The 15,610-nt window shown below is 44.3% G+C and overlaps 1 protein-coding gene across 6 annotated transcripts in view; it reads left to right on the forward strand.

Annotated features, from left to right (window-relative positions):
* Positions 1-15,610, forward strand: part of traf3 (TNF receptor associated factor 3) — a 105,721-nt gene that overhangs the window by 71,644 nt on the left and 18,467 nt on the right. For all 6 annotated transcript variants that reach the window (XM_062968502.1, XM_062968499.1, XM_062968501.1 and 3 more), the window contains 2 exons: positions 2,626-2,700; positions 14,461-14,553. In XM_062968502.1, coding sequence (XP_062824572.1) covers positions 2,626-2,700; positions 14,461-14,553 — 168 coding nt within the window. The remainder of the gene's footprint in view (positions 1-2,625; positions 2,701-14,460; positions 14,554-15,610) is intronic.

Raw genomic sequence — 15,610 nt, forward strand, 5'->3', positions numbered from 1 at the left:
GGAAGTGATTGGAACCTTATAACCCTAGCAGCATCTAGGTAACAATTTAGAGCAGTTAGGAAGTCTAAGGCATCACTGCAGTGAACTTAATTTGTGGTTTGAGAGCCTTTAAAACATTAAATAGACAGATGCGAACAACAGAGTTCATAATTGTCAGTATTCTATTTGAACTTGGGAGTGCACTGTCTTGTTTTTTTTAAAAAAAATCCCATTCTAAGATGTTTTGTGTCTGTTATAATATACACAGTGAGAAGCAGTGTGGTCAGAGATCCCGTTTGATGCAATGGTTTGAGGACTCAATGAAACCAGGGTTCAATTCAATCCATATTCGGCCATGGAAACACACTGGGGTGACCTTTGTATTAAACAAAAGCAATGGCAGACCTTTGAATAGACTTGGCTAAGAAAATCATATGACAATGGCACCATACGTCAGAGTCAACTTAAAGTCACAACAGCAACTTAGTGTGCACAATATATCTCCTGCAGCATTCTGTTTGATCTGTGGAACTGTTGTCACCGGGAAGAAAGTTAAGACACATCCATCTCACCATTACAATAAAGGAGGAGTGCCACTTTTTGTATCATGCATTGATAACAATAATGGAAATTATGATAATTATACACTATTTAGAATACAGACTCAGCTGTAGTTGAAATTAAGAATTATGACCACATAACATGTTTATGTTTAGGAATATTGTCATGGGAGAATTGGAGAGTTTGAAATGTAGCTAACTTTCCTGCTTTCAATTCATACCTAAATATTATTTTCCCCACCCCAGCCCACCCCTGAAAATAAGCCTAGATAAATGGAAAAATATCTTTTGGGGAAATGAGAGGAAGGGTTAAATATTCCATTGTCCTGCTCACTAATTCTCCCTTGCAGTTACACCATATGTGACCATATCATGCACATGTGTTTGGGAAAGATAACAGCCAAGGTAGTGAAAACAACAGGAATGAAGTTCATTGAGACTAAATTTGATTTCTGGTATATGAAGAGGCATGTAATTTGCTGCTTATAATGATTACTGCGGTTGATTTTCATTGGTGTTGCATCCTTTAGTTTATTGTTTGGAGGTTGGAGAGAGGACCATAAAAGATGCTAGTTAGATGTTTTTGAAATACAGTGTTAGACAAAATCTGACGACTATACCTCATATATAAATCGAGGGAAGGTTTGGGAACCAAAATTACGGATTTTGATCTGGCCTGTGGATAAGTCAAAGGTTATTCCATGGAGAGGAGAAAGTGCCAGAGGTTTAGGGGAAAGATCAGCATGTTCTCTGATTGTGCTGAAGCTTGGTGAAACTAAGATACATCAGGGAGGTCTTCCGGTGCTTTGAAAAATGTCCTGCTATTTCTTACCTTCCTTTGAGTCCCTAAGCAACTGTGAGAGAACTAGAAAGGGAAGCTTATCAGCAGCTTAATGCCTTGTTTTGCAACAGGATGCATGAGTATTTCCCTCAATGAACTGGCAGGAGGATTTGTGAATGCTCAGACTGAAAGCACGTTTCTTTTTTAGAATGTGTTACTTAATTGTGCAGCCATTGAATAGTAGATTTACCATGCATAAGTCAATCTGCTACATAAAGTGAGTTCAGATTTTGGGACCAGAATGATGGATTTTGATACAAAACATTGATAAATCAAGGATCATTTTGTAGTACAGGGACAGTGCTAGTATTGTCTCAGGCCAATCTGCCCTTGGCCATTGCCACATCCCTGTCCAGGCATTCAGAAACATCATAGGAAATGCCATGGCAGATCACCTAGTTGTAATAGAACCAGCAATAGTGAGAATATGACCAATGCAAGTTTTAAAACTTCTTGTTGTTTATACAAGTACCAATGCTCTCCAGGCTTTGAAATAGGTAACATTCAGTCACATCCCGAAGTGTTTTCTAGAAGGATGAGAACCATAATTTTCTCTGTCTGTCCCTTGGCATTTTTCCTCTTCTAGTCTGTCAATAATTTGCTATGGTCTAATGGTAGCTAGCTTAATTCTCAGAGTGGCAAGTATGAAAGAACTTTCTGCTGCTGAAGTACCACTTATTTCTGTGTGCTGCTTTGATAAATATGGGATCTGTTTGTTTCATGCAGTATCTGTTCTAATTGTCTGTTCTGGTCTATATTGTTATCACTGGAATTTTGCATGACAATGTTTGCTGAAAACAATCAGTCCTGGATTTTAAAAATTGGAATGTTTCTTGGAGAGGGAATGTGCATTATACAGTGAAGCCGTTATCAAAAGTGGTTGGTTCAGTGAGCCATGACAAGTGTCCCTTTTGAAAAATTGGTCTTTTATCTGAAATCAAAGCTGCATGAGAAGCATACTTGAAATCTGTTTGAAACAGATCAAAATGATGATATGAGGTTTCACTGTAAATGTGTCACTTTGCATATACTTTCTATGGGAATGTTGGAATGTTCATGTGCTCACCTGTGTATGTGTGTACCCTCAAATTAAACTGGAGGTAATATGAAAACCTGTTTTTAAAATGAAAGCTAAAACTAAAACAAATACCACAATGCACATCTGTATTGTGTGTCATATATTTTTGAACCTTATTGTGCATACATTTACCATTTTAAAAAACTCACATTTTTTTCCTGTTACAGTTGAATGCCCATTTGTCAGAATGTATTAATGCCCCAAGTACCTGTAGTTTTAAGCGTTATGGCTGCACTTTTCAGGTCAGTATATAATGATTTATATACTTGATGAAATTCTGCAATGTGAAAAATGAATATTATTAATAGCTATCTTAGGCTGGACATGACGTTTCTTCTTATCCTTTAAGAGAAATACATCCAATTGCTTAAGTCATTTAAAACTGTGGATTGATTTATTTTATTCTTTTTGACCTGAGAAATTTAAATGTGTAAAGAAGCACGTTTCTGGAACATGCTAGTGATGTTTCAGGATTTTGTATTCTCTATTAACACAACCAATTTATTTAATTTGAAATATGAAAAACCATTTTAACCCCTCAAGAAGGGAGACTGTGGTTATTTCAAATGTTTCAATTATATGCTTTTTTTCTTTGAAGAAAGTCCCTGCTGCTTGTGTACAGTCAGCCACTAAAAACTGTTGTTGAACATATTCTGTTACTATGCATTTCACTGGGGTACATGCATGCATTTACTCTTTAGTGCAGAGCTTTCAATCAATGTTCCTTGGAGTTTTAGGGTTCTGTTAGAGGTTGCTTAAGGTCACTAATAAAAACTTGTGTTTGCATTGGCCTGAAAATTATTCCAAGGTTTCATCCAAGGGTAAAGATGCTTAGAAAGGCTGTTTTAGTGGGTTGTGCTCATGGAAGTTCAGTATGTTAGCCTAGGATGCACCCTGTAATATTCTTAATTCAAACCTGTCCAAACATTATAGTTATAAACACCACTCTGCAGGAGTCATTGCAGTGATTATTGAAGAAAATGTGCTACCTTGGGTTGTAAATGAATCACCTGCCCTGGGTCCAGCTTCAACCTTCAGCTTCAAGGCTGATGACAGGGAGGCACTTGCAGAGAAAACTATATGGAAACTGGGGTTAAAAATAGAAAGTCCAGTTGTAGAATGACATATATTAAGGACAATAGTTGTCTGGCGCAATCTAGTAAGGAGAATGTCCTTTTAGGGAAATCTGGGAACAGCAAGGTTTTGTCTGTACTTGGTGTTCTTCACTTCTGACCCTGGTAACCACAGGCAGGGACCTAAAGAATCAGTGAGCCTCCTACTTTTCTGCATCCATCTCTTGTGTCTCATCTCAGAGTGACTTGTATAGACATAAAACTTCATCATTCCTATCTTGTTTCATCCTGAACTTTACTCATGGGCCACCACTTTTCAAGACTTACCTGCTCTACAAAGCCAGGCTGGCAGTGAGCCTAACATCATCACTCCTTGCAGCCCCAACGGTCTCGTAATCTAGTGGCAAAGCTGCAGGTCCTCTATGTTAGGAAATGAGAGATGGCTAGAAAATAGCAGTGGAGGCTCCAGGCCATGTGAGTCGGTTCTGGTTTAATGTGTTTGGAAAGGGTAAACCTGTCCACACCTGTGAAAAACACACAAAATTATCAAGCCATAATAAACGTAGGTTACTATTTAAGTGAGGTTGTTTCCCCTTACATACATTACTTTTTTTCACTTCCAGTTTTTTTTTCTACATCTGACTTTCAGATAGAGAAAACCCAGCAAGTGTTTGGCATCATTATCAGGATATGCACAAAGAGCAGTTCTTGTTTTAGGAAGGTTGCTAAAGCAGTATTTCTTAAGTACTAATTTGAATTGCAACCATGATTATTTATTTATTTGCATTTCAAACAACTTTTACAATAAAATAAGACAAAGCAATGAAAGCCCTTTGTGTGCCCATGTTTTTTCTTCGTGTACTCTGTGAATGCACACTAATGGAGAAGCTGCGCCTGCGCAGGTTCCGACGGAAACTCTTCCAAGCTGAAGTTCAAATTTTGGCGGTAACCACGCCCCCCTTCCCAAGGGGCATATAAGGCAGCCCCAGGCGCCCGCTCTCCAGTTCCTTTTTTTCCGCCGCAAGGTTCACTTCGGACTCTTCGCATGTCTACTACTCGTTTCAAGCGTTGCACGCAGTGTGCTGCTAAAATTCCTGACTCGGACGGCCACGCCAAGTGCCTCTTCTGTCTTGGCGAGGCTCATGTGGTCAGTACCTGCCGTTTTTGCCTAGCTCTCACGGCTCAGGCCAGAAAGAACAGAGCCGCTAGGCTTAGAGCGGCGCTCTACGAAAAATCTCTCGCGCCAGAACCGACTCCGTCGACGTCGGGTACGTCGGCGTCCTCAGCTTTGAGAGCTATGTCGGCACCACCAACTAAGCCTCCGGCAGCCAAGGCTTCCTCGGTCTCGTCCAGAGCGTCCAAGACCTCCAGGGCCGCTAAACCGGTCAAACCACCGTGTACTGTGACGACGGCGACCGTGTCGACCCGCTCCGGAAAGGTGGGACCTTCCTCGACGTCGAGCTCTCTGGCTTCGGTGACCTCGATCCGCTCTCGTATCGGTTCCCCTCCGTCCTCCTCTGCTATCAAAATAGCCTTTAAAAGGGCTCACGAGGAGTCTCGTCGAGCGCAATCCGACTCAGCTGTGGTTCCTCCCACACCTGGCAAGTCCTTGAGGGTTGCATCCAAGCAACCGCCGGCGAAGAAACGGCTAACTCAGCGCTCCTCCTCCTCGGCCTCCTCAAAGAAAGTCCCGCCATCTTCCTCGACAACTTCCTCGAGAAGGTCTTCTCCTATTGTACCAGCCCAGAGGCCTAGAGATGTTTCTCAGTCTCCATTGCACCCCCTGTCTGATGGGGAGCTGCAGGACTCACCCCACCACTCTACCCAAACGGTGGTCAGGGTGCCGGTGCCGGAGCCCCTTGCGCCGCCTCGCTCGTCGCGCCAACAGCTCTTCCCTCCCACCTCGACACCGGAGCGTGGCAGACAAACGGCTCGCCTGGCTCGGGCAGCCCAGGCCTCAGCCTCTAAGGACCTTCGGCCTCCGGCCCTCTCTTCCCGCGAGGCCTTGCCTCCTCCCGAGACTGTGCTGTCTTCTCCCCCTCAGTCCCCCCAAGGGGCTGAGGAGGAAGATGCTGATGTCGACCGCCCAGACTCTGTCCTCTCGGCCTCGGTGGTCTCTCTCGGTCTCGACCTCTCTCCTCCCCACGACGCGTATGAGGCGGACCCGCCTTCTCCTACTGACAATGTTCGCGCTTTCGCTGAGCAAATGGTCAGGATGGCCGACGCCCTGGGTTTGGAGATCAAGCAAACCTCCAAAGCAGTGTCTGACCCAGTCTTCAAAAGGGTGCAGGCCCAAGCTCCGCCGGCCACGCTTCTCCCCTTTCTGCCTTATCTGTTGGACGTTATCCAGGCCTCCTGGAAAAACCCTTCCTCCATTCCTCCGACCTCGAAGAGGATCGAGACTTGGTACCGTACCGACGATGATACCCTGGAGTGGCTCAAACACCATCCCGACCCTAACTCCCTGGTCGTTAAGGCCTCTCAATCCTCAGGTCGTCAGTCGAATACTCCGGCCGACAGAGAGGGGAAGCGCTTCGACGCCGTGGGTCGAAAACTTTATTCCGGAGCCCTTTTGCTTTGCCGCATGGCGAATTATGGAGCCTGCATGGGTGCCTACCAACAAATTATCTGGGAGAAGGCGCAGCCCTTCTTCGCTAAGATGTCGGACGAAGACCGCTCCGTCCTCACTACCCTCCAACAGGAGGCAGACTCGCTCGCTCACCACCAAATACAAATGGCGAAGCATACAGGTGATACTGCGGGTAAAATGATTGCCCACGCGATTTCCATTCGCCGCCACGCCTGGCTGAGGTCTTCGGGTCTCTCCTCATCTTCCAGACAGGTCATTGAGGACCTTCCCTTTGACGCGCTCGGACTGTTTCACGCCGGTACCGATGACAAACTCAAGTCTAATCATGACTTTAAAATTCTTGCGTCTAAATGTGGCGACCAACCTCAACCTCAGCGCACTCGCTGGTTCCCGCACCGTTCCCGCCGTTTCCCGCCGCAATCTTTCAGACACCATTCTTTCAGGCGGCCTTCGGGCTCGAACAATCAAGCCCATCACCAACCTCGCCGGGGACCTCATCCGCAAAAGCAACGCGGTCGATCCACCCCTGCTCCTCCGCAGCCTAATCGGCGTACCTGACGCCAACCCCTGCCAAAGCTCCTCGCCCGCTACCGTTGTAGAGCCCACGCTGCCTCGTCCCTTCGGTATCTTTGCAGACCGACTAGCCCCTTTCTACAATCAATGGGACTCTATTACTTCAGATGCATGGGTTCTCCGCATTGTCCAAGACGGCTACGCCTTAGAGTTCATGGACCTCCCTCCTACAGGTCACGTTCTCCACTCAAACCCTTCCCCAGAGATACTGGCCGAAGTCGAAGCGCTACTGGCCAAAGGCGCTATCCGTCCCTCCCCTCCCGAACTGGACCCTTTAAGTTTCTTCTCCAGATACTTTACAGTCCCGAAAAGAGGAGGCGGGCTACGCCCGATTCTGGACTTAAGGGCACTCAATATATTCATCCGCCCCTCCAAATTCAGGATGGTCTCTATTGCCTCTATCCTCCCGATGCTGCAGCGGGGAGACTACTTTGCCTCCATAGACTTACGAGACGCCTACTTCCACGTGGCAATACGAGAGGCGCACAGACGGTTCCTATGCTTCAAAGTTCTCGACCAAACCTACCAGTTTACCGTTTTGCCCTTCGGTCTCGTCACGGCCCCGAGGGTCTTCACCAAGGTTGTCGCCGCCGTAGCGGCCCACCTCAGGCTACATGGCATCACGGTCTTTCCTTATCTGGACGACTGGCTTCTCGTCGGGCCCGACCCGGTTCTTCTCCAAAATCACGTCTCTTTCACGCTGCGTCTTCTAAAATCTCTCGGCCTCCAACTCAATTCCGAGAAGTCAAATCTCTCCCCGTCAACCCGAATCCGGTTCATCGGGGCCCTCTTCGACTCCGTCGCAGAGACTGTGTCACTTCCGTTCGACAGATTCCTGGCTCTCCGCCACCATATCGCCCTTTGTCGATCTGCCCGGAGGGTCAGAGCCCGTGTCATTCAGGTCCTTCTAGGCCACATGGCCTCCACGGTTCTCACGACCCCGTTTGCCAGGCTGCGCCTTCGGACCCTGCAAAGGTGGTTTATAGACACTTTCAAACCGTTCCACCACCACAACTCCAGATACCTGTCGGTACCGTCGTCCGTCCGCCAGTCTCTCTCATGGTGGATGTCTCACCAAAACGTGTGCAAGGGCCTTCCTTTCCATCCAGCCCCGCCATCGCTAACCATAACCACAGACTCCTCCACCTACGCTTGGGGAGCCCACATGAACGGTCTAACGGTTCAAAATCTTTGGTCCCCGTCAGAGAGGGCCAACCACATAAACTTCCTCGAACTTCTCGCCATTCTCAAAGCCCTAAAAGCATTCTCCCCCCTCATCCGCCACAAGTCCATCCTCATTCAATCGGACAATCTAGTAGCAGTATTCTACATCAACAAACAGGGTGGTACGGGTTCGAGGAAACTGATGCTCCTCTCCTCTCGTCTCTGGATTTGGTGCATAGCCCACGGCGTACAGATCTCTGCAATCCACCTACCGGGCGCCCAAAACGGCTTAGCGGATGCCCTCAGCAGGATGACTTCTTCCTCTCACGAATGGAAGCTCAATCCCGAGGTCCTCGACGGTCTGTTCCGCCTCTGGGGGCGCCCTACTCTGGATCTCTTCGCGTCTCCCCACAACGCTCAGCTACCCCGCTACGGAGCGAGGCTCCCCCCGAACTCTTTCCCCGGCTGCCTAGGGGATGCCTTTCTTCTGGACTGGTCGGCGGAGATGCTTTATCTTTTTCCACCGATTCCCCTCATACCGAAAGTTCTCGAAAAACTTCTCTCGATCTCGGTCACGGCGATTCTCATAGCTCCGGCCTGGCCCCGCCAACCGTGGTATCCAGCCCTTCTTCGCCTCTCCAGAGGATCGTTTCACCCTCTGCCTCTCTCGCCGCACCCTCTCTCACGGGAGGACGGCAAAATTCTTCACCCGGACCTTTCTTCCCTTCATCTCACTGCATGGAGGATTCTTACCTAGCCTCTCTTCCGCAGAATCTGCAAGACGTCCTGCGGGCAGCCCATAAGCCGTCTACTACCAAGGCTTATTCCTACAAACTCTCTCGCTTTCATGCCTTCCTTCGATCCCGTAACGTCGACACCTTCCCGACCTCGGTATCGGTGGTCCTCGACTTCCTCATGACTCTCGTCGAGAAGAAACTTTCTCTTGCCTCTATAAAAGCTTATCTCGCAGCTCTTTCCTGGTCTTTTCAGCGCCACGGCCAGCCATCTCTTTTTTCTCACCACCTGATCAAAACCTTTCTCCGGGGCTACAATAACATCTGCCCGCCGTCGCTACCACCTACGCCGGGCTGGAGCCTCGAACTTGTACTTTCTCAACTGTCTTCTGCTCCCTTCGAACCGCTTGCCTCGACCGATCTACGCCTGCTCTCCTGGAAGTTGGCCTTTCTGGTGGCGATCACGTCGGCACGACGGCCATCCGAGCTCGCTGCCCTCAGAGTCGACGAGCCTTATCTTCGTTTCCACCATGACCGCGCTGTTCTTCGCCCGGACATTACCTTTCTTCCTAAGGTGGTGTCAGCCTTCCACCTCAACCAGGACATTGTCTTACCAGCTTTCTTCTCTAACCCCTCCTCTCCTCTCGAGCAAAAACTGCACCTTCTCGACGTTCGGAGAGCACTTCTTTTCTACAGGGACCGTACTAAGGACATTCGTAAGTCACAAAGACTCTTTGTCGCCTATGCCCAGGACAAGTTGGGTAATCCCATCTCTTCCCAAAGACTGTCCCACTGGATCGCTCAGGCCATTGAGTTGGCCTATGTACTAGCCAAGCGACCTCCCCCTCCTTCCATCCGCCCGAGGTCGACTAGGGGCCTCTCGGCGTCGACCGCCTTCCTTAGGGGTATTCCGCTTGACTCCATATGTAAAGCGACTATCTGGTCAAACCCTCTCACGTTTGTCTCTCACTACAGGCTGGACAGTAAGGCCCTTAAAGACTCGGCCTTTGCAAGATCAGTACTCTCATCTTGCCTCTCCTGACTCTCAGACGTTTTTTCTCTTCATATTCACCCACAGGTGACTCTCTATACCTCTCCTTCAAGTTGGACGGGGTTTTTTCCCCATACCTGCCTCTAGGGATATGTTTTTTTCCCATGATTGTATTGAGCAGTTGCTCTGTTGCTTTGTACCGCCTCGTTGGCCCTGGCGGATATGCCAAAGACCAAGATGTGTTTGTCCCTCTCCACCTGGGAGAGCGTTTATATGCACTACGCAATTGTGTATTTTTCTCTATCATGTTTATTGAAAAATTCCTTCCATGTTATGTTCTTCTTCTATGATGCTCATGTTGCATTGCACTGGTCCTTTCGGACAATTTATTGCACTGGTCCCTTGGGACGGTTATTTTTTCTATGTCCTAATAAACATGTGTTTGGACATTCACTGATTGTCGAGTTTGCCTTGTCCCACCATCCGGGACCTTAGCGTGTTAGTCTCCATTAGTGTGCATTCACAGAGTACACGAAGAAAAAGGACAGGTTGCTCACCTGTAACCATGTTTCTTCGAGTGTACTCTGTGAATTCACACAAACCCGCCCTTCCTTCCCCTCTGGCAAACCTCTCCCTTCCTCGTTGCCTTGGCGGCGTAGGAACTGGAGAGCGGGCGCCTGGGGCTGCCTTATATGCCCCTTGGGAAGGGGGGCGTGGTTACCGCCAAAATTTGAACTTCAGCTTGGAAGAGTTTCCGTCGGAACCTGCGCAGGCGCAGCTTCTCCATTAGTGTGAATTCACAGAGTACACTCGAAGAAACATGGTTACAGGTGAGCAACCTGTCCTTATCCCCACCCTTCTCAAAAAAGCATAAGACTTTTAGCAGTAGCTATCTTCAAGACCTGTCCAAAAGGTGCAATTTTTGTGGCTCTAAAGCTGTACTATATTTATAGTATAGTGTGTTACAAGATCAGCAAGGAACGTCGTATAAACTCGTTTCTTCCAAGGGATTCTTTACGTCTTGTGGCAATGGGAATGTAGTGAATTAACTAATGCATACCAAAGTTCATTCAGCCATTTGGGTGCACACGCAACACACTCTGGATAGTAGAAATAGTCTTGTCTTGTTAGCACTGCTTGCTGTTATCTTCACCATTTGTGATTTTTATGTGGTGTTTTTTAATATATGTGTTTGTGTGTGTATATAATTTGACTTATTCAGAGTACATATATTGAAGACAGTGAAAATAATGATTTGCAACTTGGTTTGCATATACAGTAGAGTCTCACTTATCCAACATTCACTTATCCAACATTCTGGATTATCCAACGCATTTTTGTAGTCAATGTTTTCAATATATCATGATATTTTGGTGCGAAATTCATAAATACTGTAATTACAACATAACATTACTGTGTATTGAACTACTTTTTCTGCCAAATTTGTTGTCTAACATGATGTTTTGGTGCTTAATTTGTAAAATCATAACCTAATTTGATGTTTAATAGGCTTCTCCTTAATCTCTCCTTATTATCCAACATATCCGCTTATCCAACGTTCTGCTGGCCCGTTTATGTTGGATAAGTGAGACTCTACTGTACTTTGTTTTGAGAATATGTCATACTATAAAGGCTAGTATGATGAAAATGAATTATAGATGGCGTCTTTATCGTACATACTCTGCATATTAATTGTTCTGTGTGTAATCGTGTGTAGTACTTACACTGATATAAGGTTTACTGTTTACAGAAAAAAAGTGTTAAAATGAATATCCGTAGAGTCGGAAATTTTGCTTTCTGTTGGAACAGTGCTTCCATTCTAAGCTAGATTGCTAAGAAGTGTCATATAAAAGCATCAGTCATGTACATCTTAAACGCTTGAATATACTGAGATTTAATCCACCAAATTATTCTTCTCATGGATTAATAAATAATTTGTCCTCCTTGGGCTTAACTTTTTCCAGTCATAAATATCCCAGCTAGTGTCTCAGCTATTGCTATATCTTGCATAGAATGCAGCATCTTGAGAGTCAAAGTAGGCTATACTTCAAAGACACAGCCAGCAGCTATGCCTCTTTTCTTTTGTTCTTGCTGTATAACAGAGTTTGGAAATAATGTGTTAAAATTAACTACAGTGGTGAGCCCTTAGGACCCGTGGAATTAACCAACCACAGACTGAAAATACAGAAACAGTAAAAGAAATTACTGTTGCTTTTTACTCATAAGTAGCAAGATTTTTTATAAAAACCAATGTGACCTTTTAACACTAATTATACAGATCTTAGTGACCTGTATTGGGACCCTAGTGTACAGAGCAGTGGGCTAAATCATCTGTCCCTGCTACGATCCCAGTCTGGGTTTAATGTCCTGTCCTTGCACATTTTATTGCCTAAAAGAAACCAATTCTTTTAAATCAGGGCTGTAGCCAGCAGGGAGGGGGTGGTTAGGGGCTCAAACCCCCCCCCCCCATTTTTCAGGTTAAAAAAACCCTGGTTTACTCATGAATTTTAGCCGATTAACCAAATCCCCATGAGTGTCCACTGAAATTTATCAATGGAACCTGATTTCTACATTATTTTGCATTATGGAACTATTCTTCATGATTTGCTAAAAAAATGTTTCGAACGCCCCCCCCCCCCCCCGAATTTTTTTCTGGCTATGGCCCTGCTTTTAATTGATTGTTTTTCAAGCATAGCCCCCCCCCCCCCCAGCCTGTATTGGGACTGGAACAATGTACAACATATAACAGCACCTAGCTTTTTGTATGCTGGAGTCCCAGTCCTGATTGAGAATAGGTAAATGTTGGCTGTGCCTTTAAAGTATTATCTCATTTGACCCTGTTATACTGATCCAAAATTGTATTCTCACAGTAGTCAGGTACCTAGGTATCTAGGAAATCTTGAATCAAATCACAAAGGCAATTTTATAGTGCCTTCTCACTTCCCTAGGAGTTTCTCCCAGAGGTAACATACATGCAGTTATCTGTAGCTTTATTCTTTATGAATGCTAAATCTCCCAATCTCCCTCCAAAAGCTGTTTTAAGATGAGGGCCATCAGTACATCTGACAATGAATTCTACCTATGTGTTATCTGGAAAAAGTGCCTCCTTTGTCCTGAATCTCCTGCCAGTCAGCTTCATTGGATAGCCCCCTGTATTCCACTATAGGGAGGGGGAGAGAAAACATTTTCATTTCCACCATACCTAGCATAAAGATAGAAGAGAGCTCAATCATAATAAAGATAGAAGAGGGCTATGTCACACAGGGATTGACCTTATGGTGGACAGCATAATTTTATCTGCATAGTTCCTGCAAAGGAAGATAAGAATGTATAGTTGACATGATGAGTAGTTTAGGACAGGGTTTCTTAATCTTTGTCCACTCTTGATCCCTTTTTACCCAAGACATTTTTACATGACCCCAGGTATATAGGTATATAAAATAGCTATACAAATTGGGCGTTTACTGATAATCAATCTGTATTTGAAAGGTTTGCTAAACAGGCTGACTGTCCTTTCTGTGAAGTATAGCTGAAGCATTTTCTGCAGAGTCCACTGTAAGCACTGCTTGTTGTGAACAGATTTATGTAAACGGGTGGTACTCAGAAAACTTTTATTGTTGCCAAATTTTTCACAACCCTAACATTGATCTAAGGGGGCCTCTTGGTTTTGGGACCCACAGTTTAAGAAGCAATGATCTAGGAGAGGGGAAAGGTTAATAATGGGATATGTGATCCACTGCTGTTTGAATAAATACTCAGCACTGTAGAATAGGCAGGAGATTGCAACTGTGTTCATCCAAAATGTTCTGCTTCCAATTATGGAAATACATACGGATTCATTTCAGGACAAAGGTTGAGTGGATTGACCCTTGTCTGTGGTGATGTCTCTCTTCTTATCCTTTACTTGATTAACGGATGGTCCAGAAACACAGTTTATAGTGAAAAGAAAAATACTTTGGCTTGTTGCTTTTTCTAAAAAAAAATACAGTAGGAATGACTTTACTTATCCTTATTAGAACTCTGATGCTAAGTTTAATTATTAGTCCCAGTGAGAGTAGACCAATAGCAGAAGGATGGTAAATCAACTCATACATAAATCTCGTTTATGTTTTAACTGGGACAAAGAATTGGATATGGCTTCTGATATTGAAGTGTGCTGTTGGTGTTTTTACTAGTACTATAGGTTGAGCATCCCTTACTTGGGAATTTGAAATCATAACCCAAAATTGTCCACATGGGTGACTGAAATAGGGACACCTTTGCTTTCTGATGATTCAGAGTTCACAAAATTTATTTCATGCATGTAATTATTAAAAATATTTTAGACAATTACCTTCTGGCTATGAGTAATAAGTTGTAAATAAAGCATGAATGTGTTTTCGAAGGCTTTCGTGGTTGGAATCAAAGGGTTGTTGTGTGTTTTTTGGGCTGTATGGCCATGTTCCAGAAGCATTCTCTCCTGATGTTTCGCCCACATCTATGGCAGGCATCCTCTGATGCCTTCCAGGAGACAATGCTTCTGGAATATGGCCATACAGCCTGGAAAACACACAACAATCAAACAAAGCAAGAATGATTTTTTTAATGTAGACTTGGGTCGCATCTCCAAGATAACTCATTATGTACGTATATGCAAATAAAGGTATTATAAAATCTGAAATATGGAACACTTCTGGTACTAGTCATTTTGGGTAGGGAATACTCAGCTTGTACTACTACTACTGTTAGTATAATAATAGTTTATAACAGTACAGGTTTTTTTTTTAAAAAAATGCATTGCTAAAATGTATTAAACTGCTTTATGGAAGGTGATTTGCTGTTTTTTGTATAGGCTTGCTTGAGAAATGAAGTTGGCTAAAATATATTCTTTGTCACAGGGAACAAACCAGCAAGTTAAAGCACACGAAACCAGCTCAGCAGTGCAGCATGTAGACTTATTGAAAGAGTGGAGTAATTGTCTAGAAAATAAGGTACACTTACTAACTCACCTTACCCTTTCATTACATTCATGATTTCTAAAACAGGTGAGAGTTTGGAATGGCTGCTAAAATGCTTCTCAGTTTCCAAAAGCAATGAAATAAGTTTGGATCCATGATTTTAAAAAGAAATCCTAAAACAACATCATTTAAAAAATAATTAGTATTCAGATGGGTTTTCATTAGTCAATGGCATCTTCATCTTGCACACATAGCTGACTTATGCTCCATTGGATGCTTCATAGCATGCTCTTTCTCACTTGGATCCTGAAAAAGCCTCATTCATATGGTAGATATGTTTTGTATTAATGTTGTGTGTTGTGCTGTTATAATATAACTCACAACCTTTTCCTTCACCTCCATAAATCCTCTTTTCACCTTCCCCCAAACACACCAATGTCTGCATACAGAGCTAAGGTGGCTTAAACCTCCCCATCCTGCACGGTGAAATCCTATTGTACAGAGATCCCATTCACGCCTTCATGCTGCCCAGCTGACTGATGTGGGAAACTTAACCATATATCACTGCATTCACCATTGTACAGAGAAGCCATTTTGTTGTGGTGGGAGGTTTGATTGAAGGACTGCTACCTTTATACAAATTGAGAGTTTTATAAGCACCCAGGAAACTGTAATTCTCTATATAAGTTACTGTTATTTTAAGGTGTATAAGATTTCTGTTGACTTCAATGCAAGAAGCAGTAGTACACTTTGCTTATCTTAAGTCAGGATGCATGTATGCTATAGAAATAATGCAGTTTGATACCACTTAAGCTGCCATGGCTCAGTGCTATGAAGTCCTGGGCATTGTAGTTTTACAAGGTTTTTAGCCTGTCAATCAGTGCTGGTGCCTCATCAAATTACAGATCCCAGATTCCATAGCATTGCACAATGGCAGTTTAAATGTATCAGATTGTATTAATTCTACAGTGTAGATGCACCCTACATTAAGAACATTGCTGTTTTCATTTCCGACATTTATCTTTTCTAAGTTGAAATATTGGCAATCATAGGGGACTGTTTCAGCTAATTGTTCGTGATATATCTTAAG

Source organism: Anolis carolinensis, chromosome 1 (assembly GCF_035594765.1).
Source record: "Anolis carolinensis isolate JA03-04 chromosome 1, rAnoCar3.1.pri, whole genome shotgun sequence".
In the NCBI taxonomy this organism is placed as follows: Eukaryota; Metazoa; Chordata; class Lepidosauria; order Squamata; family Dactyloidae; genus Anolis; species Anolis carolinensis.